At 41.4% G+C, this 27,786-nt stretch overlaps 1 protein-coding gene across 1 annotated transcript in view; it reads right to left on the bottom strand.

Moving 5' to 3' along the window:
* The window catches only part of LOC117776523 (vacuolar protein sorting-associated protein 13B-like), a 312,145-nt gene that overhangs the window by 59,675 nt on the left and 224,684 nt on the right, over window positions 1-27,786 (bottom strand). The window contains 7 exon segments of the mRNA XM_034610493.1: window positions 4,327-4,511; window positions 6,365-6,581; window positions 7,852-8,048; window positions 17,936-18,331; window positions 25,895-26,032; window positions 26,269-26,683; window positions 27,021-27,359. Coding sequence (XP_034466384.1) covers window positions 4,327-4,511; window positions 6,365-6,581; window positions 7,852-8,048; window positions 17,936-18,331; window positions 25,895-26,032; window positions 26,269-26,683; window positions 27,021-27,359 — 1,887 coding nt within the window.

Below are 27,786 nucleotides of genomic sequence, written 5' to 3'. Positions count from 1 at the left end.
CATCAGCTTGAGCAAATGTTTACTCAGGAGATGTAATGAAAATTGTTCTGAAAATGACTCCTGCAGTGCTGTCTCAGGTGGGCTAATATACGTTAACATTAATCAGTGTGGAAAATCAAGAATAAGCCCATGCTGAGATTGTTGCGCTCATCTTTTTTTTGGTTTCCTCTGCAATGCCAAACTTTCAAAGAAGGGCTGGAATTTTGGTGGATGAGGTGTAAGAACTCAAGATCAAATTAACCACATGGATAGTCTTTTATTTTCATAGTGCATTAGCTGTGACTAATGCAGGTCTGGCATGAGCGCTGTCCCACTAAAATAATAGTTATCTTGGCTAAAATAGCCCGCCACTCTTTCTGGTGCAGTGTGTCGCACTCAATGAAATACCCCAATGACTCTCCTCCGACTCTAACTTGGAACAAAAAGCGGTATATTCCTACAAATTCCAGAAAAAGCTGAGGGTGGACCTGTGTTTAATAACAACAATGGCAGAAACAATAGCTTTAGCAATGGTTGCGGCTGAAGATTACAGGTTCATCTTAGGCCAGCTTTTATGATATCCGTCGCAGGCCAGCAAGGCCATGATGGCAGCACAGAGCCCTGCAGGGACATGAAAGGCTATTCCACAGTGCCATGCACAAAAGCAACAGCAGGGGACCAGATGGTGCGATGTTTGTCTGAAAAAGTCAGTAAATTTTGGGCAATGGCTTCAAAAAGAAAGTGGATGATGACATTTAAACATTTGTATATTGAGAAAAGCCTGCGTGGGTGCAAGGAAAATGTGAACATGCATCAGAACAGAATGTGTTAAGACTATATTCTGAGGCTGAACTCAAGTTGTTGTTCTCTACTTTAAAACTCTGCATCCCCTCCTCCTGCTCCCCCTGAGTCTGGGTCAGACTGAATCATAGCTCCTGTGTTTACTCCCTGTTTCTCAGACTTTAGAACCCCACAGAGAGGCAGAAGGGGGGGAAGACAAATGAGAGGGACGGAAAAAAGAGCAGTAAGGACACCTGCTTATGATTCAGAGAACTGGGCCACACCGCGGTAAGAAGGTGAGAATGAGTCACCTTCCTCTTTCCTTCTATCCCTTCATCACTTGGGCCCTCTACAGGTGGGAACCTGTGGGTGCTTTGTCAGGAATCTGTCACTTCTCAGCCACCCTCCCATCACTCTGACGCTCCCATTCTACTGTATGTAAAAATAATGCAGGCAGCAATTTGACTTAGAGTAATGGAAGGATGTTTGAATTCCCCCTCTGAGATGCTGGAACCAGTTGGGAAACCACAACTATTTAAATGCAGGAAATCTTGATTTTATAAAACGTTAATATGATATGCTCTGGGGACGGGCGAACCCCCCCTCCCCCCTCTCCCCTCCCTTCATCTAGTCAGCGCACTCTGCTGAAGAGAGGGAGCAAAGGAAAGGAGGAGGGGGAGTGTAACAAAAGGACAAAAGGAGAGAGAGGAGGAGTAACAAAATGAGGGAAAGGAGAAAATGTGAAGAAGAGCCACTTTTATAGTGTTCATCTTGTTTTTTACCCTCCACCTGCTGGTTAACAGCCTTAAATTGGAAAAACATTATAAGCGAATGGTGATAATTGACAGGACAGCTCAATACTAACTAATGCTGTATTTCTTCCTTACTTTTTTCTTCCCCTATGCCTCTAAGTTTCCGTTTCTCAAAATCTATCAGCCTCCATCTCTGCATTGGCCACATGGTAATTTTAGAGGCCTGAGAAATTATGTCTCCTCTCTCTCTCTCTCTCTCTCTCTCTCTCTCTCTCTCTCTCTCTCTCTCTCTCTCTCTCTCCAGAGCCATTACTCGTTTTTTTTACTGTTATGGCTGCATTTCCGTTCTCTGTAGTTGGACTGACTTCTTGGGAGAAAAAAGAAAATAAAAAAGAATTAATTCAAACTTTTGAAGTTTTGTGGAAGGAAAGCATAATCATTGTCTCAGAGGCTGAAATCAATTAAATCTGGGATCACAATGACTTTGGCTGATGACCAAGAGGTCCGGTTAAAATAACCCCCACAAATCCAACCCATGCCTCACACACAGCTGGCTTAATGCTATGTGAGTGTTTGGACAAAAATATGAGGTAAGTATAAGACTGTGTAACATATCCGTACATGGATCCAATGTCTCATAATTACTTTACAGTCACTTCTTTCAAGAAGTCCATGATACATGATCCTGTTTTTAGCAGTGTTGACCAAATGCATCAGAGAAGCTTTCAACAATGGATTCAAACCAGTTAACATATACACTTTTAGTGATGTTTTTCATTAATTTTATCAACGGTGCCTTTGTGAAACATGTCCATTGCTATAACTGTCCAAGTGTCCCATTGCAGATATATTTGCTGCCTAGCGTGGACAGAATGTTTATATGGATGTCACAGAAACACAAGCAGTAGAATTAGGAGGCTCACTGCTGCTGTACTCACACGTGGCTTGTACGGTGGTTACTGTGAGTGCATGCTTCATTTCTCTTTGAAATAGATGCTAACTAATATTAGAGAACTGACAATTCTCTTAGCTTTCCTCTTTTCACCACATTCCCCCATATAAGTCCCATCACCTGATTCCTCTTAACAGACTTGTCAGAGGAGAAAGGACCATGCCAGATGACAGGAGGAGTGGAGTGGAAGATGTGGAAACCACATGTTCATCAACCACTGCTTCCACATCTCCTGCTGTGTAATATACTCTCATGCAGATAAGAACATGTCTGTAGGCATCCGTTTGGAGCAGCACTCAAACACGCACGCACGCACGTACACACACTCACACACGCCCACACACAAACACACACACACACACACATTACCATCCCCTCACTCAATCTGTGTTCAACTCTTCCTTCCTGTCAATCTCCTCCCATTATAGAACCTCTCCCTCTATCTCAAGTCTATCACTGCCTCCTCCTCTAGCCCTCCCTCCACCACACACATCAGTTCTATCTGTTCTCTGCTGTAACTCAATATGCAGCCAATCAGCTCAACGCTTTGGCGTTTTGCTCATTACAGACTTTACAGCTGTGGGGCCTTGCTGGGAAGTCAGACATCTGCATAACCGTCCAATATCTTCCCTCTCCTGGGTCGGCACACATAAACAGACTGAAGAAAACATCTGTTCTGTCAGTGAAATGATTGTGGGAGTCCAGGAAAGAATCTGAGAGATAAAGGGAGGATAAAGAAAGATGAGAAACTTCTGCTGCAGATGGAGGAAAGAAGCAGAAGGAAAAGCGAGAAAGGGAAGCTGGCCCTAAGGGTTAAACATTTAATTAAAAAGTCCTTAGAAATGGGCTGAGAATGTAATAAAACTTGCCATGGCCATTCGTTTCAGAATAATAACATTAACTTCTGATAAATACTCTACTTAATTAGGAATGAGTTGGGATATACTTTTTATAGTAAATATATTTTTATTTTATGTATATTTTATTTCTTCTTTATTTTAAAACTGTTATCAATTATGAATATATATTAACCAGTTATTGCTACAATGTAATATTAAATAAACATCTATAAATGTATTACATCAGTGTTACATTTGCATTTTTTGACATTCTACCAACCCAGTAGCTTATAAATTATCCGTTCTTTCTCATTGTCATTCTCAACTTACTGTACATTGAATTTAATTTAAATCCACATCAACAATGGACATTTAAATAATATATGACTAAATGTAACTAATACACAATTTAGCTCCATGGAAAAAAAATACAAATATCGAGGAGGATGAACTTGATTTGGGAACCGGCTTTCCTTCGAGGATAAAAAGCTGGAAAGAAAGGCAGGGGATGAGTGATAGGAGGAAAACTGGGATGTCCTCTCCCCCAGTGAGGCCCTGAAGACTCAGTAGCTGCAGAAGCCTGCCAAAATATAACCTCATCTGGGGCTGGAGACACCTGGCTATTCACACCAGAGCATGCAAAATGACTTCCACAGCTGTCTGATCATGTATTACATGTTTGGAGGAACAGCAGGGGTCTCTGTCATTCAATAACACGTAGTGTATGGGAGTTCTCATGACTCATGTCATGGGAATCATAATGGAACATAGCCCAGTTCCAAGACAGTTTATTTCTCTTTCATTGCAGGTGATGTTACACGTGGATTATCTTCTTTTTTTATGTCTCTTTCACCCCCTGTCCCTAGTTGCAGAAGGCTATGCATCCTTATACAAGATGCAAAGACATGTAGCTCAACACATGACTAGTCTTTGCTTTACCTCAAGCTCTGGTAAGGGTTGGGAATATAACATGTTAACATTTTTTGTTCTAATCAGGAGATACAGTATGTGTGTCCATTCATACCTGCAGGGCATCCCCCAGGTCAGCTGTGCTGATCTCAGGGTCCTCTGTGGTGTTGAAAGGTACAGGAGTTATCCTGACGAATGTGAGGACACGGGGTTCAGGGTACTTCCAAAGCATCACCCCCGGGCTGTCCTCTGTTTCACTGTAGAACATCACCTCATGGGGTCCTGGTAATCTCTGGGACGCTGCAAGGAATTATCCATAATGTCAGAATACTTTCAATTTAATCTTTCAATAATCTATAAACAGGGTTTCTACTGTGCTTTAAAGGATGGCAGAAAAACAGAAAGGGAAAAGCTTATCGAAAACATAGACATGGAAAATATGAAAATGACATGAGGATGAAGCAAGATGAAATATGGAAAAGAGGAGGAATAGATTAAGCATGATAACAGAGTGGAACAGATAAAAGAAGGTGCAACTGAAAGGCAGAGGGTGAACTGGATGGAGTTTATATTTTGCTTACATCTAGTAGTATAAAACACATTTCCCTGCAGAATTCCATTACAAACAGCCTGTATAGAGGCTTTACTGGCTTCCTGGAATATTTTCAGATGCGTGTGGAAAACATCTGATGCAATCATTCTTTTCATATTATGAAATTGACCTTTCGTTGGAGCTATATTTGACTTGCATCTTACATCTTTGGAGCAGTGATGTTTTTATGGTAATTTCTATTATGGAATCCAACCCCCCTAAAACAGTATCTCCCGAAAGAGCACTGTGGATGTTTCCACGCTCTCAGAATGTTTATATGCGTAAGAAGCTGTATATATACAAAGTTGCCAAGTAAACATTTTTGCTATTGACTAAATAACCATTGATTGAACCATGCCTTGCACCTGCAACAGCTGGATAACACTGGATCTAAACTTCTGAGTGGTGTTTGACTAAAGTCCTGGCTGCTGTTTGTGATTCAAGTCCTTTGGAAAAATGTTTATTTGAAAAAAACAGTCAAGCAGAGAACTGCTGCTTTGTTTGGCCCCTGAGGATACAAGCTCTGAGACGCTCTTTGCAGAAAACACATTTCTGGGGACAGCAGAATCTGTCTGTGGCTGATTTGACCCTTTATGTGTAGCAGGCAGCTGCCTACTTTCTTGAGGATTTGTTTTCATTTGCGTTTGCTTAAAACTGGAGAAAGTGAGAGACCGAGAGAATCCGTCCACCCTTCTTTCCATTCAGCTTTCATCCACTCCTCTGACTATCTATCCCTATGTCAGGACTCTGAGGGGTCACTCACTGTTCTCTGTACTCAGGGGCCTGTCCTCCCTGACTGCTGACAACATGTTGCAGACAGATTGTCCCCTATGTTCCAGCTCACTACTGTACATTCTCCTGCTTCAGTCAGCATAGTAAATGCATCAAAGCCCACTGGAACGGTGCAACAAACAAAGACTCAACCACAGCTGACTGAGTGGACGGCTGGTCCACAGCCAAGGAGAAGTTTGATCCTCTGTGTACAATGTTCCCGTGTGTGTCTGTGTGTGTGCACGCAGGGGACAGCAGACACAGAGCACAAAGAGGGGGAATAAACAGCACGCTGCTCAGAGTGGAACCAGGCAGACGTGTCTGATGAAACTTCTTTCCACAGACGACTTTGATCTCACTCTCATTTAAGTCTGTGTGTATCTTGAGTGACATCTCACTTTGTCACAAGGGCTCTTTTGAGTTTGAAAGGATTCAGGGACCAGTGCTTACCACTCTTCCATCCATTCTGAAAACCTTGTCATGAAACAACCAGGAATATGTTTGTCCTAATAATATAATTTTACTGAGATAGATGTATTTAAAAATGTATTTAGTCTGTTTGTAATTACTGATATGAATACCAGCTGATAAAACAACCATAACAGGTAATCACTCTTTGGGAGCTTGGACTACTGCTGAAAATCAAGAGGCTCTTCTGTGAAACTAAAAGTTTGCATAAATTCAAACAGCATTCAAAGTAATATATATGATGATATAAGCCTGGCAACGATACAGTATGAGGCACATGTCTTCTCTGCATGAGATCAAAATGCACTGTATAAACATTCACCTGAGTCATGGATGTAGTGAAAAAGCCCATTACGCAAGTCATCTGAGCTGTGCTCTGTCTGAGGAGAGGGAGAGCCAGGAGAAGGAGGCAGCTGTGTGTGGTAGAGCTTGCCCTTGGAGCAGTAATCGGCTGAATCCTCTTTCTGAAGGTGAAGGTATGCCCGGAGGTGCTCCTCCACAAGATTCAGGCAATTCAGATGCTCTTGTCCCCAAAAGACCTGAGACAGAACAAGAGAAGGTAAGATGGATGGGATGCAACAACAAGTAAAAAGTGTGGGATGAGAAATGAGAGAAACAGGAAAACAGGGCGGTAAAGACAGGGCAAGATTTTGGAATTAAAAAAGAGAGCAATGTATGGGAAGTAAAGAAATATAGTAAAAAGCTTAAGTGACACAGACTCCTATAGCTGATCCATAAATAAACATTATTTTCCAAAACAAGAAGAGAAGTGGTCAGGGTTACCCTCATGATCAACCCTTCACATCCTTACTAATATTACCTAACATAACCTTACATCCTTCTTACTTACCCGTGGCATTCCCCTTCCCATGCGCCATCAAAGCGGGTCTGTCTGGGGTTTGGACTGAGGATGAGGAATATCTGAGTCAAAAGCTCTTCACACATGGAGCTGCCTGCCTGCTTGCCCCGCCACTCACTAGCTCACAAGGGTGGGTTATGACTAAACTCTAAAAACAGGAAAATTTGGGGATTTTTTTTCAAGGTTTTGGAAAGAAAGCATGAGAATAAGGAATCGGAGGGAATTCCAGTGGTTTTGTACAGCGCTTGATTAACATGCCAATATTTGCAAAGGGAAATGTATGATTACGTATTAAGTGTTGAGTCGCGAGTGATGTTTCGGTTAATAGGCATGCAATAAAAACATTAAGGGAAACATTCAAAATAGGGAAGGGGGTTACCCATGAAGAAGTAATGTGGAATAATACATTAGTAATAATGTGTTCAGTTAGTCACATTTCCAGAGTGGACATTATGTAACTTCTCACAGGAAAAAGGCACACATAAGATATATCCCACACCACACCCCCCAAAATAGCCTTATAATATTCCATTCCTTAACCAGCAGATGTGACTCAAATCTACAGTGGAATTACAGCATGCAATTCCTACTGTCATCACTTCAGCTGCAAAGAGGACAGAAGCCATGGCAGAACTGAAGAGGCTTCAGCAAATTTCAATAGAGTGTTAAGAGTGTGATGACCTGTGTCTGTGGGTGTCAGCTACACTGTAAGGATTAATTTGGAAACCAGAGGCACTCACAGCTGAGGTGACATTTTAGTGGGCAATAGCATTGCTTCAAGTAGGAGTCTGTTCTTTTAAACAGAGCCTCCCTCAAGCCCTCAGGGTAAGTGTCCTTGAACAAGACATTCAATTCTAACCAGTTGTAGAGGTGCTGATCTGACCCTGGCCTCTAAAACTGTAGCCGTGTGGGTTGATAAATTATATGCTGAGTTGATTTAATAGCCAAACCTGCAGCAGGTTGCCCTTCAGGTCCAGCAGCAGTTTAGGGGGCCCGGGCTCAGGTCCAGGGCTGCCGCTGTGCCGACACCACTGAGCCTCCAGGGAGGTGCTGCAGGAGAATGGCCCCAGCAGGAGATGGCTTCGGTCCTTTAGCCCAGTTCTCACCAACAAATCCTGCAGCTCCAGCAGCACGGAGGAAGACTGAACTGCGTCCAGGAAGACAGAAGTAGTAGAAATTAATGACTTATAGAGCACAGGGTAAAACTAGAGAGGGAAACATGAGGTAACTGATATGTTCAAAATAATGATAAAATAAATGTACCAAATCATTTGTGGATAAAGTAACAGTGGTTCCTAATTCATGACGATACCTTGGAAACTGAAGAAAGAGGGTTTAAAGAAATGCTCAAGATCAAAACTACTACTACCTTTACTCTGGTAATGCTCCAGATTCTACTTGAGAAATATTCCTTGTCAGCCCTCTTCAAACAGTTTGACAATATACTGTCACTTTTTTATTGTTTGTGTGCTGGATTTTCTGTGCAGAGTATTTTATATAAAGTCTATGCGGCAGAGTGAAGTTACAAAACTACCCTATATTTTCATAAAATCAACATTTATTTGCTTTACTGTTCACTTGTGTGGTTTATATAGAGGTTTAAATGATTCACTGAACTACTGATACTTTTTCAAACATTGCATAATAGCTATTTCAGAGGTCTGTTAAGCATTGCCCGACAATCTTCAGACCCAAGTTCACAACTTATTAAATTAAAAGCTCTGTAATTCCCCTCATTATAAAGCATTGCATTAACAAAACAAACATTGATCTTTTACTTTGAAGAAAAATTGGCAAACAGGAAGTGATTCTATGGATTTTGTTGCTGTGACTGAGCTCAGCACCTGCTGCACGTGTGACTGTCTGTGTCTCAGTCCGTTATAGTGAAATGGAAAAATGTTTTATATACTGTATATCAAAATGATCTGGCGTGGATTTAGACCTGCGGTGTGACCCCTGCAGTTAATGACCACTATTGTAGTTTATCAGAGAAGGTAGGTTGAAGAACATTCAACTGGGTCCACTGACCAACCGGTCAAACAGAGAAGATGGTAGTGTCCTTAGCTGGAGATTTATTGGCGAGTCCAGGACACTTTTCTACTGCTGAGGAGAATGGCGCCTTTCGTGACATACAGACGAGGATGTGAAAAACAGAACATGATGGTTGGTTTTTTTTGTGTAATTTAACAATCCCAGATCACAACACAAGTTGGAACCAGTGCAGTGCTTAGTGCTCTCGGCCAGAAATTGATGGATTTAAGTCTGTTCAATACACAGATGCTAGTGAAACCAATGACTCTTGGATAATAACACAACTACAATTTACTAAGTTTATATAAACTTTTATATTTGTTCAAGTATACACGTAGCATGCTTGGGGGGAGCTGGAGCCATGAGTCTAACAATGAACAACATAAGTCAACATACATCCAGTCTGTCTCCTTGACAGACTGGATGATTCAAGTCAGAGCTTCTGTGATTTGGTAAACTGAAAAATTTAGCTAGTATTATGACAGTGAGAAATCCCTGATGCAATCCAGACAGTGGAGCCAAACACCCACTCAACCTGAAAGAACCAAAAGTAGCAGAAAAGCCCAATTTGGTAGGAAAGTTTAAAACATTTTCTGTCCTTTCCATTAAATTTGTGATGTGCCACTGTCATCACAGGCTGTTCTGAACTTGTCCTTGTGGTCCCAAAAATCACTGGACTGAAACCTCTTCCACCAGTCGTTGACATGGGAGGGTTGAACTGGTCAGTTAAATCTACAGCAGCAGCAGCCCACTTGGAAACCTCAACCCTGAATGACTAATAGTGCCCTAAGAAGAGGCTCTTAAAACATGCCTTTTTAGAAATTCTCACTCAAGTCTGAATCCCTCACTACAGGTTTTGGTGTTATGGTTACTATAATTTGGGATTTTATTTTCAATATTTGAACAGTAGTACACATTATAGACAAAGGTTGTTTGTACACTATTTAACAAACATTGTTATTTTTTCAAAACACAAAAAATGGTAACTATGTGTAAAATTGAAAATAAACACCCAGAGGGCACATTATGTGATATAAGTAAATGAATGGTAAACCTTTGATATCTGACCTTTTCTTTAGGAGCCCTATACAAGAGAACATGTATTTATTTTAGTACTGCTTTGTGATTTCTTGTAGATAGAGAGCTGTGTACGTCAGTGTTTTGAGGAAAGACTACGAGGTTTGAGGGAGTGATGGAAAGTCATACAAAGGGAGGAGGTAATAAATGAGGAGACAGATATACATAGACATAGAGGTCGGGAGAGACAGAACCAGAAGGTATGAGAGACATAGAGCTCTATATGAGGAAGATATGTGAAGAGGACTCTTTTCAAGCTTGGCAAACTAACTACTTCTACAAAAGACAAACAACACAATATGGGGGGGCTGGGCGCTTCTCTTATATAAATTATTTGGGGGAAATAGTATGTTGGTATGACTCATATCTCCCAGGAAAGACATTGTTGGTCCAAGTTGACAGTTTACCTGCTTCTCATCCTCTGGTGTTGCAGTGCAGGGAGAGCAATTACAGATTACTTACTGCACTGTGGACATTGGGTTTATTTTCATGGCTAAGATTTATCTGACAGCCCAGGGGAACTCCCTAACTGGCTTGTTAAAAGGAGAATCTCTCACAAGCTCATTTAGATTGCAGATGCATGTGTAAGTACAGTTCATACAGAAAAGTACACCCAAATGCCTGTATACGTACACATTGCATTCTCTCCTGTCTCACCACGCGTCATTTAAATCCCAGTTGACCGCAGCATCCTGGTAATAAAGCCAGCAACAGGAGCTAGCACTCCCAAAAATCACCCAAATTGGGAGTGGTTTTAACAAGGGGAATCCCTTTCTTTCTTCATCCCTAACTCCATTCTTCCATCCAGGCTGAATAATAGTCATAAGCACATTTCTCCATCCTCTCTCCTACTCTGCTTTTGCCACGAATGACCATATTACAGCTATGAAAAGTTGTCTCCAGAGATATATCTGCAGACAGCCCAGAGATATTACACCACTGAGCTGTGAAGTACCTTTATTAGCAGGAAGGAGAGGAAGGAATGTTGAGGAAAAAGCTGAACTGGAAAAGTATTGGAAGATGGGGCAGGCGGTATATGTATATAAAGACATGGCCAAGAGTGTGTTGAGTAAGTTGCTATTCTCTCAGCTTTGATGGGTGCCTTTTCCCATTTGCAATTCTTAACTTTTTATTAATAGATAGGATCAAGGTAAGGAATAAATGGTCCAATGTTTTTTTCTAATCTATTCTTGGGTTCTTTTAGTTGCAACTTTTATATCATTCTCCTGTTGGAGGAGCCATGATTTGAGGCTGAGTCACAACTTCTCCACGTTTCGCAGTGGATGGTGTTCTTTTCATTGAAAGCCTAAGTTTTCCTTCTGTGAACAGTCACAACAGTTACTAAAAAGCTCTCATTTGATGAAATCTGTCCAAAGGACATTCTCCCAGAAATATTGTGGCTTCCCCCACATGCGATCTGGCAAACTCCAGTTCTGGTCATTTCTCTTTCAAAAGTGGGGTCCTTATTCAATAGGTCACATTTGGAGTAACTGGTCACTGCTGTACATTGACCTTGGAGGCCACCTATCTGTTTTGAAGTATTTCTTCCTTCCTCTGTTCTTTTTCCACCTTTCAAAGTATCCTGTTGAATCTGTAGTCAATTTTCCTCTTGAGACCACGTCCAACAAGGTTGCTATGGCCCAGTGGACCTTTAACTTCTCAATAGTATCAGCAAATGTGTTGTCACAGCAACATCAAACTGCTTGGAGATGATCTTATAGCCTTAGAGCCTTATCTTATAGTCTTTCCCTGGTCCATGTTCAGTGTAATGTATATTATAAAGTAAATATTATATCTAGAGATGAAGTGTAAAAAATAACCAACAAGAAAATCTGGGAGAGGGAATGATCGAGGGAAAGAAAATAAGTTAGAGATAGTGTGAGAGAAGAGAAAGAGCGTGAAATTGAGATAGTTCTTCTGGCATCAATTAAATCCCTAAAAACCCATCTCTGTTACTCAAACAAAGTTTTATCCATGAAAAAAAATCAAATTATGCCTTTAAAATGGCTTGGTACAGCAGCTCGCCTGCAGTTGTGACTCTGCTCAACACACAAATATCTGCTAGTTTTCTGTTCTGCTGTTCACTGCACACTTGACATGTTTGAACCGGGAACTAAGATGGATAAGGTCAACCATTGATCATGATATGTCTGGTGAATGGATCTATTTTGTACATAAACAGTTTTCTTTGATGTCCATGACATTGGCTAAAAGTTCAATGACATTAATGAACTAGCCAAAAATAAAAATAAGCTCAACACACACTGATATAGCAGGAGTTTGCTCCTTCTGTGGGTGACTTGAGATACAATCAAGAAATTGTTTGAAAATAATAAGAAACTTAATTCAGAACATACTTTGATCAAAAACAGATCGCAATTACTGACTTACACCTGCATATCTCACACCGTCCAAATAAACGGTGCACAAAAGCACACCCTCTGCAGGCTAATGTAAAACCTATGACACCCGAGGAACAAAGTGGGTGGTGGGAAAAGGGTGGATGGAAATCTTCCTCAAGTGAAATACATCTCTGGCAAACACGATTAGATAGGATCTAAGACTGATTTACCGTGTCGGTTTCTCCCTGGCAGCCGTTATCTGACCACTGCCTGGTTGATTTATACCCCGGGACAAACTGGTATCAATTAGACGAAACCTAAAGGAGTCATTACCTAACTAGCAGAGGCCCCCAAAGACTGCTTGGGATGGTAAGAGTAATAGAAGTAATATACTGTCACTCACCACAGAAATACACTATTCACTCACCACAAGACCACTATAGGACACTAGAGGAAACTGGTTTTGTAGCAGGGGACGCTGTCAGCCAAAATGGCACAGTGCAGGGAGATGTGTGTCATCCAAGCTGTTACAAATACAGTAACTGATGAGTGTTGATGAGTTACATATGTGTTCAATGACAGCTGCAATGCGTAAGCAAATTACATATGGTAGATATGTGTTCATTTTTCAATAGTCAACACAGCGAGTCTGACCTTATATTATGCGTTACATTAGCCTGGAAATCTAATGGTCAGTAAAAGAAGAAATAAAGATTAATGTTGCTGAGAAGAAACTTCAGTGTGCAGAGACCATGTGACCTTAAACAACCTTTGATTCTGCTTTCACATTGTTTTGTTCTGCATTAGGAAAATGTATCTGAGTCCTGAGTTTACTTTTGTCGTCATTAAAGTTTTGTGCTCCTGGTCGACGAGTGCCTTACTCTGTGTAGATAAGTATTATGGTCATTCCCAAATTACCTGCAGTATATTTTTGTGAGAAAGTAGAGAGAGCAGCATTCAATCATTTGCTAGTGTATTAAGTAGCAACATCAATGAAGTCCACATCCTGAAATAAATCTGATCTTCATAAAGATAATACTGAAAAAATAGAGGTATTCCCCAGTTTTTCTGTCGTGTTCTGGGAAACTATTTTGGATCACTTTTGATCAACTAAGCAAACGATGTATCAGTTAATCAAGGTAATATTTGTCTGATTGATAGCTAATCAAAAATAATCAGTAATGACAGCCCTAATAAGTTATTCTTTCAAACGTCTTCAGATTAAATGTCCCCTCCAGGATGTGTGTGTGTCATGTCTTCTCTGTAACATATTTCTACTAGTAATGCAGTGAAAACAATTTATAGATGGGTTTAGTTGCCAAATCACAGCAGGGTGTATTTCCAAAGATAAATCTCTTTTAAGTTTGGCTTCACTCAGCTCTGTGTCTCCCCGACTATCAGAACAGAAGTAATATGATAAATGGAAAAGAGTGGCTTTCTTTCAGCAGAGTAAACGCACAGACATGAGCAGGGCCAGGGAAACAAAATAAAACTTGGAAAAAAAGAAGAGACATGAATAAATAGTAGGTAGTTTTCACTTCATTCAAAGAACATATGTTTTCCTTTGCAAGTGTGCTGGAGTAAATCACCATGAAAAAGCAAGGGTTCCACAGAGGCAAAGGACCAAGGGGAAAGCTTTAGGTGTGTGTGTGTGTGTGTGTGTGTGTGTGTGTGTGTGTGTGTGTGTGTGTGTGTGTGTGTGTGTGTGTGTGTGTGTTATTGTATGCATATGAAAAAGTGCACATTAGTAACAGAGTTACTGGTGTGTGTGTGTGTGCGTGCAGGCACATGTTCATAGGAAATCGGGGGCACTCTATGGGCAGTCTGACGGAGAGCTGAGAGATTAGGGAGGGTCTTGTTTCATGGACCTTAAGACATCTGTTCTCTCTCTCTTGCCCACCTCCCAACCTTTCTTTCATTGAACTATAAATGCCCCCCTACCTTGGGGAGGGGTGAGTCCTGGACGGAGGGAGGAATGTGGGGCTTCCACTTGCTTTTCATTAACACAGGATCTGGTAACACACCTCACTGTCAACCTAATCCCCTCTCTCTCCATCTTGTCCCCTGGCAGAGGGGAGCTGCCATGACCAGGTACAGAGCCCCAGATGTTCCATGGATGAGGAGTGGGGGTGGTGGGATGACAAGGTCTTCACCCCACTGCAGCTATGAATGTACGTTAATGAAGACAGGGTGGGGCGGGGTGAATGCAAAGACATCTACTGAAGAGACCCCTGTTAGTGCTCGCTCACACAGAGTAATCTGCCAGTCCTCTGTTTTCCCTCCTCTGCCCATTTCTCCTTCATTTCTCTACCTCTCCGCCTTTCTCCAACTTTTTCCCTTCTTCAACTCATAAATGTATTATCTTTCTTAGCCTTGGTCTCCTTTTTCTGCTCAACTCTGCTGTTTTTCCACACATTTCTATCTGTACATCTCCTTAATTTCATCTCTGCCTCTTCTTCTCTATCTGCAACGCCTCCCTGCTTCCCCTCATTCGTAACTACTTTCCCTTCCTCCTCGTGCTTCCTCTTACAAACTGGCATCATCCTGAGGTCTGCTCAGGATGTGGTCTATCAATCTCAGTCTGCCACTGAGAAGCAGCAGTGCAACAAAAGCAGCAACAGTAGTGGCAGTAATACTACATTCTCCTGTCTTACATCTCTCATGTACAGCTTCTCCCAGGGGGGCCATTCACACTGACTTATTGTGGCAGCTCAAATGCTCAAACTTACAGAACAGGAATCCTACCCTTTATCATCCTAGAATTCCAAAGTATCCGTTTCTGAGGTATGGAGCGGGCTGGAGAGGTCGCCCGGTGGTGAGTGATGGAGGTGGTGCAAATAAGGCTAAGAGTCAGCAGATACATCTATTGTCAGCTGTGATCAGTCTGTGTAATTTGAGACAGTTTGTCTCCTTTCGATGTCAACAAATCTGGAAACACTATGTGAAGAAGCCCTCTGGGAAAATAACCATGTGTGTTGTGACAGAGATCTATAAGACTGCTTAAGTTATCATGAGGGAAAAAACAACTGGGTGAGACGAACATGTTATTCAGCAGGAAAACTTAAGACATTTATTTTGAATACCTTTTTCCTATTCAAAAAAGATCCTCTACGTAAACTTTGAAGCTCTCTGCTGGACACATATACAGGTGTTATTCCACATTAAGTTTGACCATGCTCTCAGAGATGAGGCAAAGTGTTAAGATATCAGATTCTATAATGATCTATGGATCTATGAGATCTATGGACTCAAATGTGATATATGAGGAGCTGAATGAAACTTTTACTGCACATGATGACAGTATTTGTTTTATGAGGTTATTATAATGTCTTGTTCAGAACATACATACAGAATCTTGTGTTTTCTGAGCCATAAGGACACCGAGTTTGTAGCAAAACCGAGGAGAAATGATGCAGTGGTCTTGATTCCACCATTGTTATTTGTGTCTGAGACTGTCTTTTTCAAGGAGCTGGAAAAGGTGGAGAAAACAATATCCATTGAGTCACTGCACACTAATCTCCACTCAATGTGTTTACTAAAAATGCATCAAAGAACCACTAATAACAAATCTGTTGTAAAGTGTATCTAAGGATAGAGCTCTAACTATGAATAGTAGAGTAAATTCTAATGGAAGCTGAGTGGAAGGGGACTGCTTTCATTTCTTCTTCCATTGCACTGCACACACTGTTTCAAAACTGTGAAATAAGGATAAAAGCTGAGAAGCTATTGAAAACCAGGGCAGAGCAGGGCAGGAGGGCTGAGTATGTATCACCGTGCAGTTATGCAGATTCGCGTAAACAAAGTGCAAATCGTTTGAGGTTTTAATTAACATTTTTGAAAATCATTTTATCTGAAGTAACCCTATATGACAACATCTGCTAAACAGATGCTGGTGCTTAGAGAGCCCAGTTCCAAGTCTGTCCTTGTCACTTCGCACCACCAACACACAGAATGTGTTGCTCAGCAGCACTGAGGTAAAAACCAATCTACCTGCTAAATTATGAGTCAACTTGCTCCTTGTCATCTACTGCATGCAGCACACCAGCTCCTGGCTCTCTTTTACCCTTGTGTTTCTATCAAATGTCCAATTTTGAGGATGTGCCAAAGAATAAAAAAAATCTGAAAAACAAACTGATCATCTGTTACAGCACGTTGACTCACACCCAGTGGTGCAGAGACATTGGAAGCGTTTTAATTTATATTAGTATTAGCAGATCTGATTGTCATCATGGAAACACTGTGATGCCTCCCGGATTAGAGTCAGTGTTGATGAAGGCAGGGTTTGGTCCTAACATGAAAACAAACATCTCACTCACACTCATACATTAGTGCATGAAAATATCTAACCCTAATACACACCAAATCCAAGCAATCAAATAAACACACAGTCTCACAGCAACCCATGATCCAAGACTAACACAAACATCTCACTTTACAGTTTACTGGCAAACCTTGTTCTTGGCAGATGACTACTTTGCTAAAAAACAGCAATACTGCAAATACTGCTGTTATTTAGTCCCAAACTTTCACAGTATGAGTGAATGACAACAAGTGTGGACATTGGAAAGTTTAACTTAGTGCTATACAATGAGATACTGATCAATAAACATTCAAAAACTACAACCATGTACAGTAGATCCATATGATCAGAACACAACCTGCTGCTTGATTAAACACATTCCTGAAGGAACATGTTATAACACACATAATTTAATCATAAATATATAACGAATGTAAGCGTTGGGTACACTGGGTACAGCACTTTAGAGCTTATCCAAATCAAATATTTGTTTGGTTGCACAACATAATGAAAAGAAACAGAACAATTTGTTCTTCACTAGAATTTTATTGGATATTTGGAGCTTTGTATAACTGTACTTTATTTTCAAAGGGCCTGGCCTAGTTCCTGTTGGCACACATGGTGAGCTAGGATACGAGACAAAATGACACACCACAAAAGAAAGTGTGTACATTTGGTGTTGTGTACTACAGAGTCTATGTGGTTTCTTTAAAATATGATACAATCTGCCAAATAGGATGAAGTCATTGCGGTTGTTTCCAATGCAGCTCCACCTGTTTCAAGAATTTCCCTGAAACAAGTGGCAATATCTTGAAATAAAGCAGAATACGATGAATTACATCACTGGTTTGATGTTTTTTGCTTTTCACATTAGAGAAAGTAAGGGAGTCCAGATCCTTGTTACTTTGAAGTGATACAATATGGGTCATTTACTGAGCTCTGACGCACGAGTAGGGAGTTGGTGAAAAGAACAAATGAAATGTTTTAGCAATCATCAGAGGCTACGCAACTAAGAGTTAGATATGAGTTGAATTGAACCAATGACTGATGAAAGGTCAGACAGCAAAACATTTTTCATTGGCTAGTATAATCTATAACTAATAATTAACAATTAAATTACATAAATAAAAGGGTCTAAGAGGGTTTGAAGAACTACTTTAAGTTTGATGCTTGCTTCGGTGTTCAGTTGATTACAATTCACCCCAGCAAAATGCTGAACATAACATTTTATGGTTTTGCACCTGTAATCCACATAAGCACAATGTCAGTCTGTCTTATACTCACCTTCTATCCGAGGCCCTGACTTGATGTTCAGACTTCCTGTCATGGCTGACACTGACACTGTCACGCTGGGCCTCTTTGGATGAGACTCTGTCTCCATGACAATAACAATCTGGGCAGTGTGGATAGAGACCTTATGGAAGGTCAACGCCAGGCTCCTGATGTTGCTGGTTTTACCCAGAGCTGAGGCCTGATGGTGAGGGTCTGAATGGGAGAGAGGGAGTCTGGGCAGCATCCTCGTAGGAGAGGAATGAGGTGTGGAGGAAGCAGACTGTTGATGACTGGAGGTATCCCACACATGGTTTGGCAGTACTTTTTTCAGGTAGGCTTTGGCCTGCTCCAGCTTCGCCAGGGTAGGATTGATTTTCAGGGGACGTGATAGCTCTACGTTCAGCTCAGCTTTGGAGACAGAAAGAAAGGAAGACAAAGAATTTAAAAAAAGATGGGAGACATGAAACGGTGAAGACAAGAAACAAAATCTAAAATGATCACTGATGGATTTCTTTAAATTTTGTATGGGCAGTTTCTGATCCAGCTCTAAAATTACAAAAGTGCCGATCCTGTGTATTAGGGGCTGAATAATAAAGAACATGGGGCAGAAAGAAACAAAAAACTAAAACAACTTTACTGTTGGAGGGAAAAAAACAAGGCTACCTCATGACCGAGATACACAGAATAGTACATACACATTTCGTTGCTCTCTGAAGGGTTCTGTGTGTTTGTGAATGGGAAATAAATATCTAAGATATTTCTTATGTTCAGCAATCTAGTGACAAAATGTTCAGTCTTTTTCAGTGCTAAAGCGAGACTCCTTTTACTATGTTAAACTCAGTAAAAAAGTTAATGAATTCACTGTTGGCAGGGGTCTTTGCTGAAGCCAGGCTTCATCAGTGCACCCGAGCAAGATCTATGGCCACCTACCCTACGAGACGTTACCATGCAGCCATGGTAACGTCTCGTAAATCAACTCTTAGTCAACTCTTCTCTCCTCTTCTAACCTCAACCTGTTAGATACCAACTTGGTCCAGTCTCAATCTCTTTCTCCTTCTTATATGCACACGCACAATTACTGGCTGTCTCACTGACATATCTTAACATTACATTCCAGAGCAAAAGAGATTATTTTCTTCATTCCAGCCCCATAAATCCAAGACTCGTCAGCATCCCCTGTTCTACCTCTCCCTCACTCTGATGCAGTACAGCCTTCAAACACTTGACTGGAATTTACAGACACATGACTTAACCCAATGCCGTTTTACACCACTTCCATTATCCCATTTTTCCACTTGGTCATGATGATGGGAGAAGGAAGCAGCTGAAAAACAACAGCAGCTGTTTTTCATGGTCTCATCAAGGAGCCAGTGTTTAGAGGCTTTTCGGGGGTTTTAAGCCTCCTGTCTGTCTCCTTCCCAGGTATGAGCAGCGGATGACATGACCAGGAGAGCTGCCAGGAGAGGCCCGCACACACGCATACATGTCTCCACGAGTTCAGAGGACATTACCTTGGCTTACATTCATTTCCTGGAGACCTACTTTAACATTGACCATAGTAACTACTTGTCCAGTCCTAACCCTTACCCTAATATTAACATGAACCCAAACCTAACCTAAACCAAACCGTTAAACATGTCTTCACATTCAAATTTAAGGATTTGCGTTATGGGGACTTGCTTTTTGTCCACATAAATGTGTTAACAATTTTAGGTCCCCACAACATGAGTAATTCCTGGACCACAAATTCACGCACACACACGCACACTTTCTGTCCTCAATGTTTTCTTTTCTTGTTATTTGATCTAGTAGAAATAAGGCCCTTGGTCAAATAGAAGGATGGCTGGAGAGGGGAGCTGGAGGAAAGATGGAAAGGTGGATTTCACTGTGCAATGTAGCTTATCATTTCCACTTGACTTATCACCAGGAAATGTTCCAGTGGTTGAATAAATACCGTGTATGCAGCTGTTCATCCAGGTTCCTCTGCTTGCCTCCAATGTTCTTTCATTCTTTCATCCTCTTCCCTCTCTGTTTCATGTAACCCGTCTTTCTGCTTCCTCTCGCTTCCTCTGTCCTATATTTTTACTATTACTCCATCCCCCAAACTCAACAGCCCCTCCCTGATCTGTAATCACACAAAGCTGTCTCCGATCACCCACTCAGGGCCAGTGATGGGGCCTGGGCTTTGCCTGGCTCTCCGCACAGGGAGACCTGGTCCTGATTATCAATTGTTCCTCTTCCCAAAATCTATTTCTGCCATCAGCGTGAAAAAAACCATCCTGCACAGCAGACCCCAGTTCTGGAGTGACAGTGTTAACCCCTCAGCACCTTGGAATAATCCATTTTTAACTTTTAATCCAAAATTATTTCAACACTCAACCAATATTGAACTATTCATCAGTCTCTACAGGATGTCTTGATCTTAGCAACTAATGAAACTTCAACCAATTCCTGTGAATTCTGCCTTGCTTTGCAATGTTGTCCAATCACAGAAACGTTGTGTTTTTTCCCCCTCCCATAGTCTCTCTCTCTCTCTCTCTTTCTCTTTGCAGGTATCTCTGACTCCAGAGCTGCAGAAACTCTGACAACATTTATTATTATTACTATTATATGAATTGTTGTTGCATCATTATATAATATATATTATCATTAATAACATCTTTACACTCTTATTGTTTTCATTGTAAAAAACTATATTTAGTAGTCTGGCTTAAACCTGATGGTGCACAACTGTCCCTGGTCTCTCTCCCCCTCTCCTCTCCTCCCCATTTTTCTCCACTCACCCCAACCGGTCGAGGCAGATGTTGCCCACATTGAGTCTGGTTCTGCTAGAGGTTTCTTTTCAGGTAATGAGGGAGTTTTTTCTCTCCACAGTCGCCAAAGTGCTGCTCATTGTGGGAACTATTGGGTTTTGAATCACAACTTTTTTAATAAATTTGACCAATCATTGTACCTAACACATATTGTTTTCTCGTTTAGACTACTGCAACTCCCTCTTCACTTGCACCACTCACTCATCAATAGCCAGACTTCAGTTGGTACAGAATGCAGCTATGAGGCTGTTGACCAAAACAAGGCCCCTACTCTTGTGCCCCTACTCACAAGAGTAGGGCCACAAGGCTGGGGGTCGGCTGCTCTGGTTATCTGATCAATGCCTTTTATCTGTTCCCCGTTCTTATTTTAAATCCAGAGGTGACCGGGCGTTTACAGTTGTAGCTCCCAAACTTCGGGTTAGGGTTAGACAGCCTTCCCCAATCCATCAGATCTGCTGAATCTGTGGTTAGCTTTAAGCAGCTGCTGAAAACTCATTTCTATAGGTTAGCCTTTATTATGAATTCTCTCTATTTATTTTCGTGTATGTATAGTTACTTTTGTATGCATGTTTATATGTATGTATGTATGTATGTATGTATGTATGTATGTATGTATGTATGTATGTATGTATGTATGTATGTATGGATAAAGTCATGTGTACCTTATCTTGCTTGTGTGTGCTTTACCTGGTATGTGAAGCACTCTGTAAGTGTGTGTTTTAAAAAGAGCATCACAAATAAATGATTATTATTTATTACTTTCAAGCTAGTTTCACCAGTTGTAGCAGTCCTCAACTTTGGAGGAGGTTTACCAGAGCACCTCTAACTGTACCAGGGAGGGTGATTAGCATAACTAAGTCTGGATGGCAAATTACTCTCCCTGGTTAAAAGGTGGCAGAGAGAGCTGCTACACGGAGAGACTGACACACAGACACAGACTGACACACAGAGACACAGAGCCAGAGAGCGGAGAGGCCACCAGAAAAGGACATGTGCTGGGCGATTCAAGCTATGTTGGATGAATTATTTCTGTATTAAAAATGATGAGACCAGTGAGTGGATATCGTGGTTGTGTTGGGAGGACCCATGGTTGCAAGGGAGTTGGCCATATCTACAAGTATGTCATCAAAGTCTCTTCCTTATTTCTGATGAAGATGCAGGTGTTTGAAACAACCCTCTCACATTTACCAACTAAAATTACTGCTAGAGACCGTGCAAGGACACTCTGATGTTCTGCACGAAAACGGGCTAAATATTGTTGTCCTGTATACAATATTATGGTGGAACACAAATGATAATCAATAACTACCTCGAAATACTGAAACACGACAAATAATCATGACAGAGGTTACTGCATCCAGATCTATTGCAAGTGCTGAAAGAGACAAGGTGAGTATGTGGATGGTTATTGGTAACGTGTGTGTGTGTGTGTGTCTCTCTCAAAAAGTACCTAAACAAGTGTTTTTTTTCAAAATATGAACGTTTTTTTCCGAAAATATCAAGTGTGTAACAGCTGACTGAGGAGTAAAATGACATTCCATTAACAGGGTTGGGTTATGCAATCTGCTGCCAACAGATGTACAGTATGTCTGACATCATCTTTCCCACATCTCTAATTGTTTAAAAAATGGTTCAGATTTAAAAATATAATAATGGCATAAAGTAAGTTCAGAGAGCTGCAGAAATAGAGGAACACTGAGTCAGTTTATGACAAATCTTTCCATCAAAAGATTTGTCTGTTGACAAAAAAAGAAAAAATATCAATAATTGAAAGAAATTTGGTACATTCATTGCCCAGCTATAGTACATTAAAGGAGGGCTTTACCAACAGTGGCAGTCACACACAAGTGTTTTTATTGAAATAAAATCTTTGCTTCAGCTTTGAGACTTTATGTGTTTTAAGAAGATTGTCAGTGGAAGGCCTGTGCAAGGAGCAAGCATCAAGACTGGAGGTTAAGAGGTGGGGTTGGTGTTCATATCAGACCTTAATGTGAACAGGCTGGGGGGAATCATAGACTAGCCCTTCTCAGGTGTCAGCCTCTATTAGCACTGCAGAAAGTGGGACATCAAGGTCTGACAGAGGCACATACACACACATATATAACTCTGCAAAGTGGTGAGGGAGATCAACTATGCTTATTACCCAGGTTACTGTGCCTTTTTGGCAAGGTCATACATGACGCCAACCCCACTTTGAACCTGGTGTCGGTAATGTGCGTGTGTGCAAACACCACAAACATTGTTTTCATTCCCAGCCCACTTTTGATTTCTCGAGCTGACTTTCATGCTTGACTCTTGACAGGAGAGAGCCTGTGTCAGAAACAGGTGGCATAGTGTACAATTACACAAGGTCCACATGTGAAAAGTATGTGTGGATGTCTGAGGTACCAATCATTTTTTGAGGTATATCTGCAGAATCCCACTGTCACAAAAAAGCCTCATATCAAGTAAGGCCAGTGACATGCACCGCAAATGCCATCTGATTCAAATTAGAGTGGTTCTGGACGGTCGAAGGGGCACAGGCTTGTATACAGTAACTGACAACATTTCTACAAACCCATAGCTTGACGGGAACCAGGCACACGGGAGAGTAATGGTTCCAATTTGTTCGAGCTAATCTATCACCTGCTGCTTCTCTGCAGAGGGCATGAATGATCTCTCATCTCCAAGTGGTAGCAGTTACCTCTGGACTTGTTCAATGACCCTCTCTCAGACTGGAACTGAGTAAGAAAAATGAGAATGAAGTATGTGTATGAATGTTTGTGTGTTCACTGGTCAATCACTGAACCCTGTTCATGTTGGAAAAAACTAACCCAGCCTAGCCTTCTTTTATAAACGTGCTGGTCAAACCTTGAACCCTCCTGGTTCTGAAAAAATGCTGGCTTCCTATCTGCACGTGGATTAGCAGTGTATATGTAAATCTGTGTGTATGTAATGAGCAGCTGCTGTGTGAGGGTCAATGCTGAAACACCATTGAATTCACAGTGCACATGGAAAAAGTGTTTCCCACTCAGCATCCTTGGGAGGGCAGCTTTGATTGGTCTTGCAGAATAAATGCTGCTGAAATTGCGAGCATATTGCTGTAAACACACAGCAATGCGTGGCCTCACGGCGGTCTGCTCTCTGTTTGCGCCTCACTGAAATAAATCAAATGTGAAGCAGTGTTGAATCAAAGTAGAGCTGCCATACATGATACATACACATCACAGCGAGAGACACTTATAAAGACTTGCACATGCAAATAAAGCATATCTAAAAAATAAAGGGGACAGATAAATAAAACACTGTACATTTTCTTCCTAATCCCATCTCCAGCCATTCTTTTTCCTTTCACTATTTTTTTGTTTCATATTTAAAATAAGTGTAACCAAACAATTAAACTGAACTGAGTAGAGGAAAAAACACATGTCTTTCCAGGTCAAGACATTTACTGACATTCTTTCTAATGGCAATGAAGCTTTACTACTAAGACTGGCAAACATTTCAGTCTCAAAAATGATTCATGTTTATCTCCATGTACTGACTAAGCAACAGCAATGAGTGTAGTCCATAACAGTCAGAAACAATGCACAGATACTCCTGCTCTTTGTAACTTCTTTCTTTGCTACTCCATCCCAGAGGAGGATAGTTATCTCCAACAGAGTCATCTAACCTAACAACACACTGTTGTGTGTGCATGTGTGTGTGTGTGGGTGGGGGTAAAAGGGGACCAGTAGCATGTGTGGTCACTTCCAGATATTTCCAGCAGAGCCTGACCTGGTGATCTCCCAGTGAGTCTGGATTATGTGTGAGTCATTTGGGAGAATGCTGTTTGTATGTGTGTGCATGTGGGGAGAATGAGTGTGAGGTACAGGGGCAGCTCGGCTCTTTACTAGTTCAAGGGAAACACCTGACTGTAATTGCAGTTGGGATCTGTGCTTCAACTGAATACAGGAATCACATATAACCTCAGCCAAATGTGATTTATCTTTAAAGATATAACAGGCAGTGATCCTCTTAATAAACCATATCAAGTTGCAAAAGCAACTCTGGGTCTTGAAAATTCTCATGGATAAACATACCAAGTAATGTAAAATCTATTTAAACATTCTGAATCTATGGAAACAATATTAGACTTACTGCTGTTTGTCTTTCTTGCACCTCTCCAAGGGGAGATCAGAGGTCAGTATATAAATGGTCTGTATTTATAATATTAATGATATACTCATTATATTGAAGGAAAGTCTCTCTATTCACTATACCAACATGCCTCTCCTGAACAGTGAATTCCAATCAGAGAGAACTAAAATATTATTTACCGTACACGAAGGAAACCTGATGGGACTTTTAAGTTATTAATGCCTCGCTGGAAGGTCACGATTATTGTAATTTGGCTGCCTGCATCATCTGGAATGAGCAGAGGGGTAGATGGACATTGCTAGTGTGAGGTAGCCTTGTGTGATTGCTGTGGTGTACAGAGAGCTACATTGTGTTGTGTGAGTCCATGAGGACAGAGCAGCTGAGGGCTTTCTGCTGACAGCACGGATACGTGTAGGCGAGGGGGCTACTCGTGTCCAGCCTGGAGCTCCTTCTTGTAAACATGGACAGTATGTGTTCATGATTGGATGCATGTGGAAGACAGACCTTATGTCAAAGTGTATCCCAAGTTGAGTGTTAGTGTGTATGCATCTGCAACATCTGGCCCGCTGGATTCAGGGAGCTGAACTGAAGGATGTCTTGTGCCTACACACACTCCATGAAATCCTCAAATGAATAAGAAGGTTGTGCTTTCGCATTGTAGCCCACTCACACTTTTATTCCTTGCAGTTCTGTTTGGATAAAATGTCAGCCACACCCTTAGGTCAGCAACCTTAAAGCTACTCATATGGATATCATATCAGTCTAAAAATAGAGAGAGACCAGACCCTGTGAAAGGCATTCTGGATGTCTGATGTTTCCCACACACTTAAATCAACAGCTTGTAGTCTGCTATTAAAAGTGACAAATATTAGCCATATCCATGACCTCCAGTAGAAATGAACAATATCATTAAGAATGCCAATTATGTGCACATGTCAACGAACATGTTAATGTGAGTGTACAGAAGTTGTATCAAACACTAGTGAGTGTGTGCGTGCATGCCAGCGTGTATCTGTCTGTGTGTGTGTGGGATCCCCACCTGGTCCATTGAGGAAATCTTTGATCTGGAGGCAGAGCAGTGGGGAAGGAATGCCCGTTTTACCGTCTATTTCTCCTTCTACTGTCTGCAGCCAAAACACGTTGTAGTCAAGAGATTCTGGAAGAGTCTTTCCTGGGTCTGCAAAAACATGAGATGGATGAAAAGATAAAGAGAAAAAGGAGGAGAGAAAGAGCACTGAGAAAGGAAGACAACATGACAGATAAAAAACTGTGCTGACATATTTAACATTAAGAGAGTTTACATTTACTAGTCTGCTATGTCTGTATATGTTGGTATGATGGGTTGGTAGCAAAGTAACTTTCCCTGTATTGTTTTTTTAAACAGAGCCGATATCTCAATGTGCTTCAGCTCACCAAGGCACTTGTAATCAGAAGTTACTCCTCTTAAGGCCACGTCAAACACAGACAGCTCCATCCTCTGCTTGCGGTGGTGGCAGCTGAGAAGAGCAGATGGTTGCATCACCTGGAGATACAGGAGAGGTTCTAACACCTGGTCCCCGGCCCCTCTTCTCCCTGGCTGCCTCACTATGGTCACACCCAGCGCCTGGCGGGCTGAGGAGCGACTGGGAGTAGGCAGACTATTCATGGAGAGCAGGCTGCCTCTCAGGAGCGGGGAGGCTGGCTGTGAGGTGTTGCTGTTGAAGATGTCCTCAGCTGTCAGGCCAGCAAGGGAATCCTGTGCAGCTGGAGCAGGTTCTGGAGTCGGCGATGCAGAGGCTTGAGGAGACTCAGACAGGATCTCAGGCTGGTTGAGGGCACTCTTTCCCACCTAAAGCAGATGGAGAAGAATCATTGCTCAACTTGCCTGCATCATACAGATCCTGTTTGAAGGATATAAAACAATGACTAATTGTACTGTACACATTTAAGTTGCAGTACAATATTTAGTTGTACTACAGACTGTATGAAAATATCCTCATCAACTATACAATGTATCATAAACTCATGACGTTGAAAATGTGAACTTTTAATCCTGTATACACCAAGCCAATTGTCACATAAAAAACACATTTTGCTGTTGTGTATGGAATGAATGCTAGTGAATGTCTGACAGATCCAGGTACTGAATCACCTGACATCTTCTATGTTCCCCCAGTTTTGTTTACCTTATGCTCAGCCTCCTTCTTCTCCAGTGAGCTGGGGCTGTCAGATGATGAGGGAATGGCCTTTGAAGAACTGGAGCAATAAGTCATGATAGACAGCCTACTAGCCGTGAGAAAGATGTCAAATGGGATGAAGTTGAGGTTCTTGGTGATGGTGGACTTGTGGGAGGGCCTAGCGATACAGTGGTGGCTGGCCCCACTCTGCTGCTCTATTTGGACGATGCGGATGTGAGCACTGTCGCTGCCAAAGCCGCTGTCCTGCCCAGTTCCGCTGTGACGTGATGAGATGTCAACAGCCGTCGCAGGGTCACGACTGCCATGCTTCTTCTCATGTCGACGCACCTGTACATAAATACAATGAGTATACAAGGTATAAAGATATGTTCACATTGAAGCCAATTGAAGACGGGGTTTGGGGCATCATTGTAAAAGATAGTGCTTTCATTGCTAGCTTTGTAGACTAAGGGCTAAATGTCTATGTTATAGGAGCAAATGGTGATTTTCAATAACAACCAAAGTGAAAAGAAGGCAGAATGACAAAAGGCCCCAAGTTTTTGTGTTTCTAGTCAAATGTGTGTCAATTGTGCCTAATATTAATACTGATCAATATGCTAAGTGGTGTGTTATTGAAACATGCATGCAGTCATGTACACACAGAGAACGGCTACCTGTGTAACTTAACGAACAGCTAAACATGTGCAACATCTTTATGAACACAATTCATTCACAATTTCCATTAATTCAAACTTATCTCAAACCAAACCAATAT

Source organism: Hippoglossus hippoglossus, chromosome 16, assembly GCF_009819705.1.
Source record: "Hippoglossus hippoglossus isolate fHipHip1 chromosome 16, fHipHip1.pri, whole genome shotgun sequence".
NCBI lineage: Eukaryota > Metazoa > Chordata > Actinopteri > Pleuronectiformes > Pleuronectidae > Hippoglossus > Hippoglossus hippoglossus.
The sequence above is the reverse complement of the archived record's forward strand: the minus strand, read 5'-3'. Positions and strand labels throughout refer to the sequence as shown.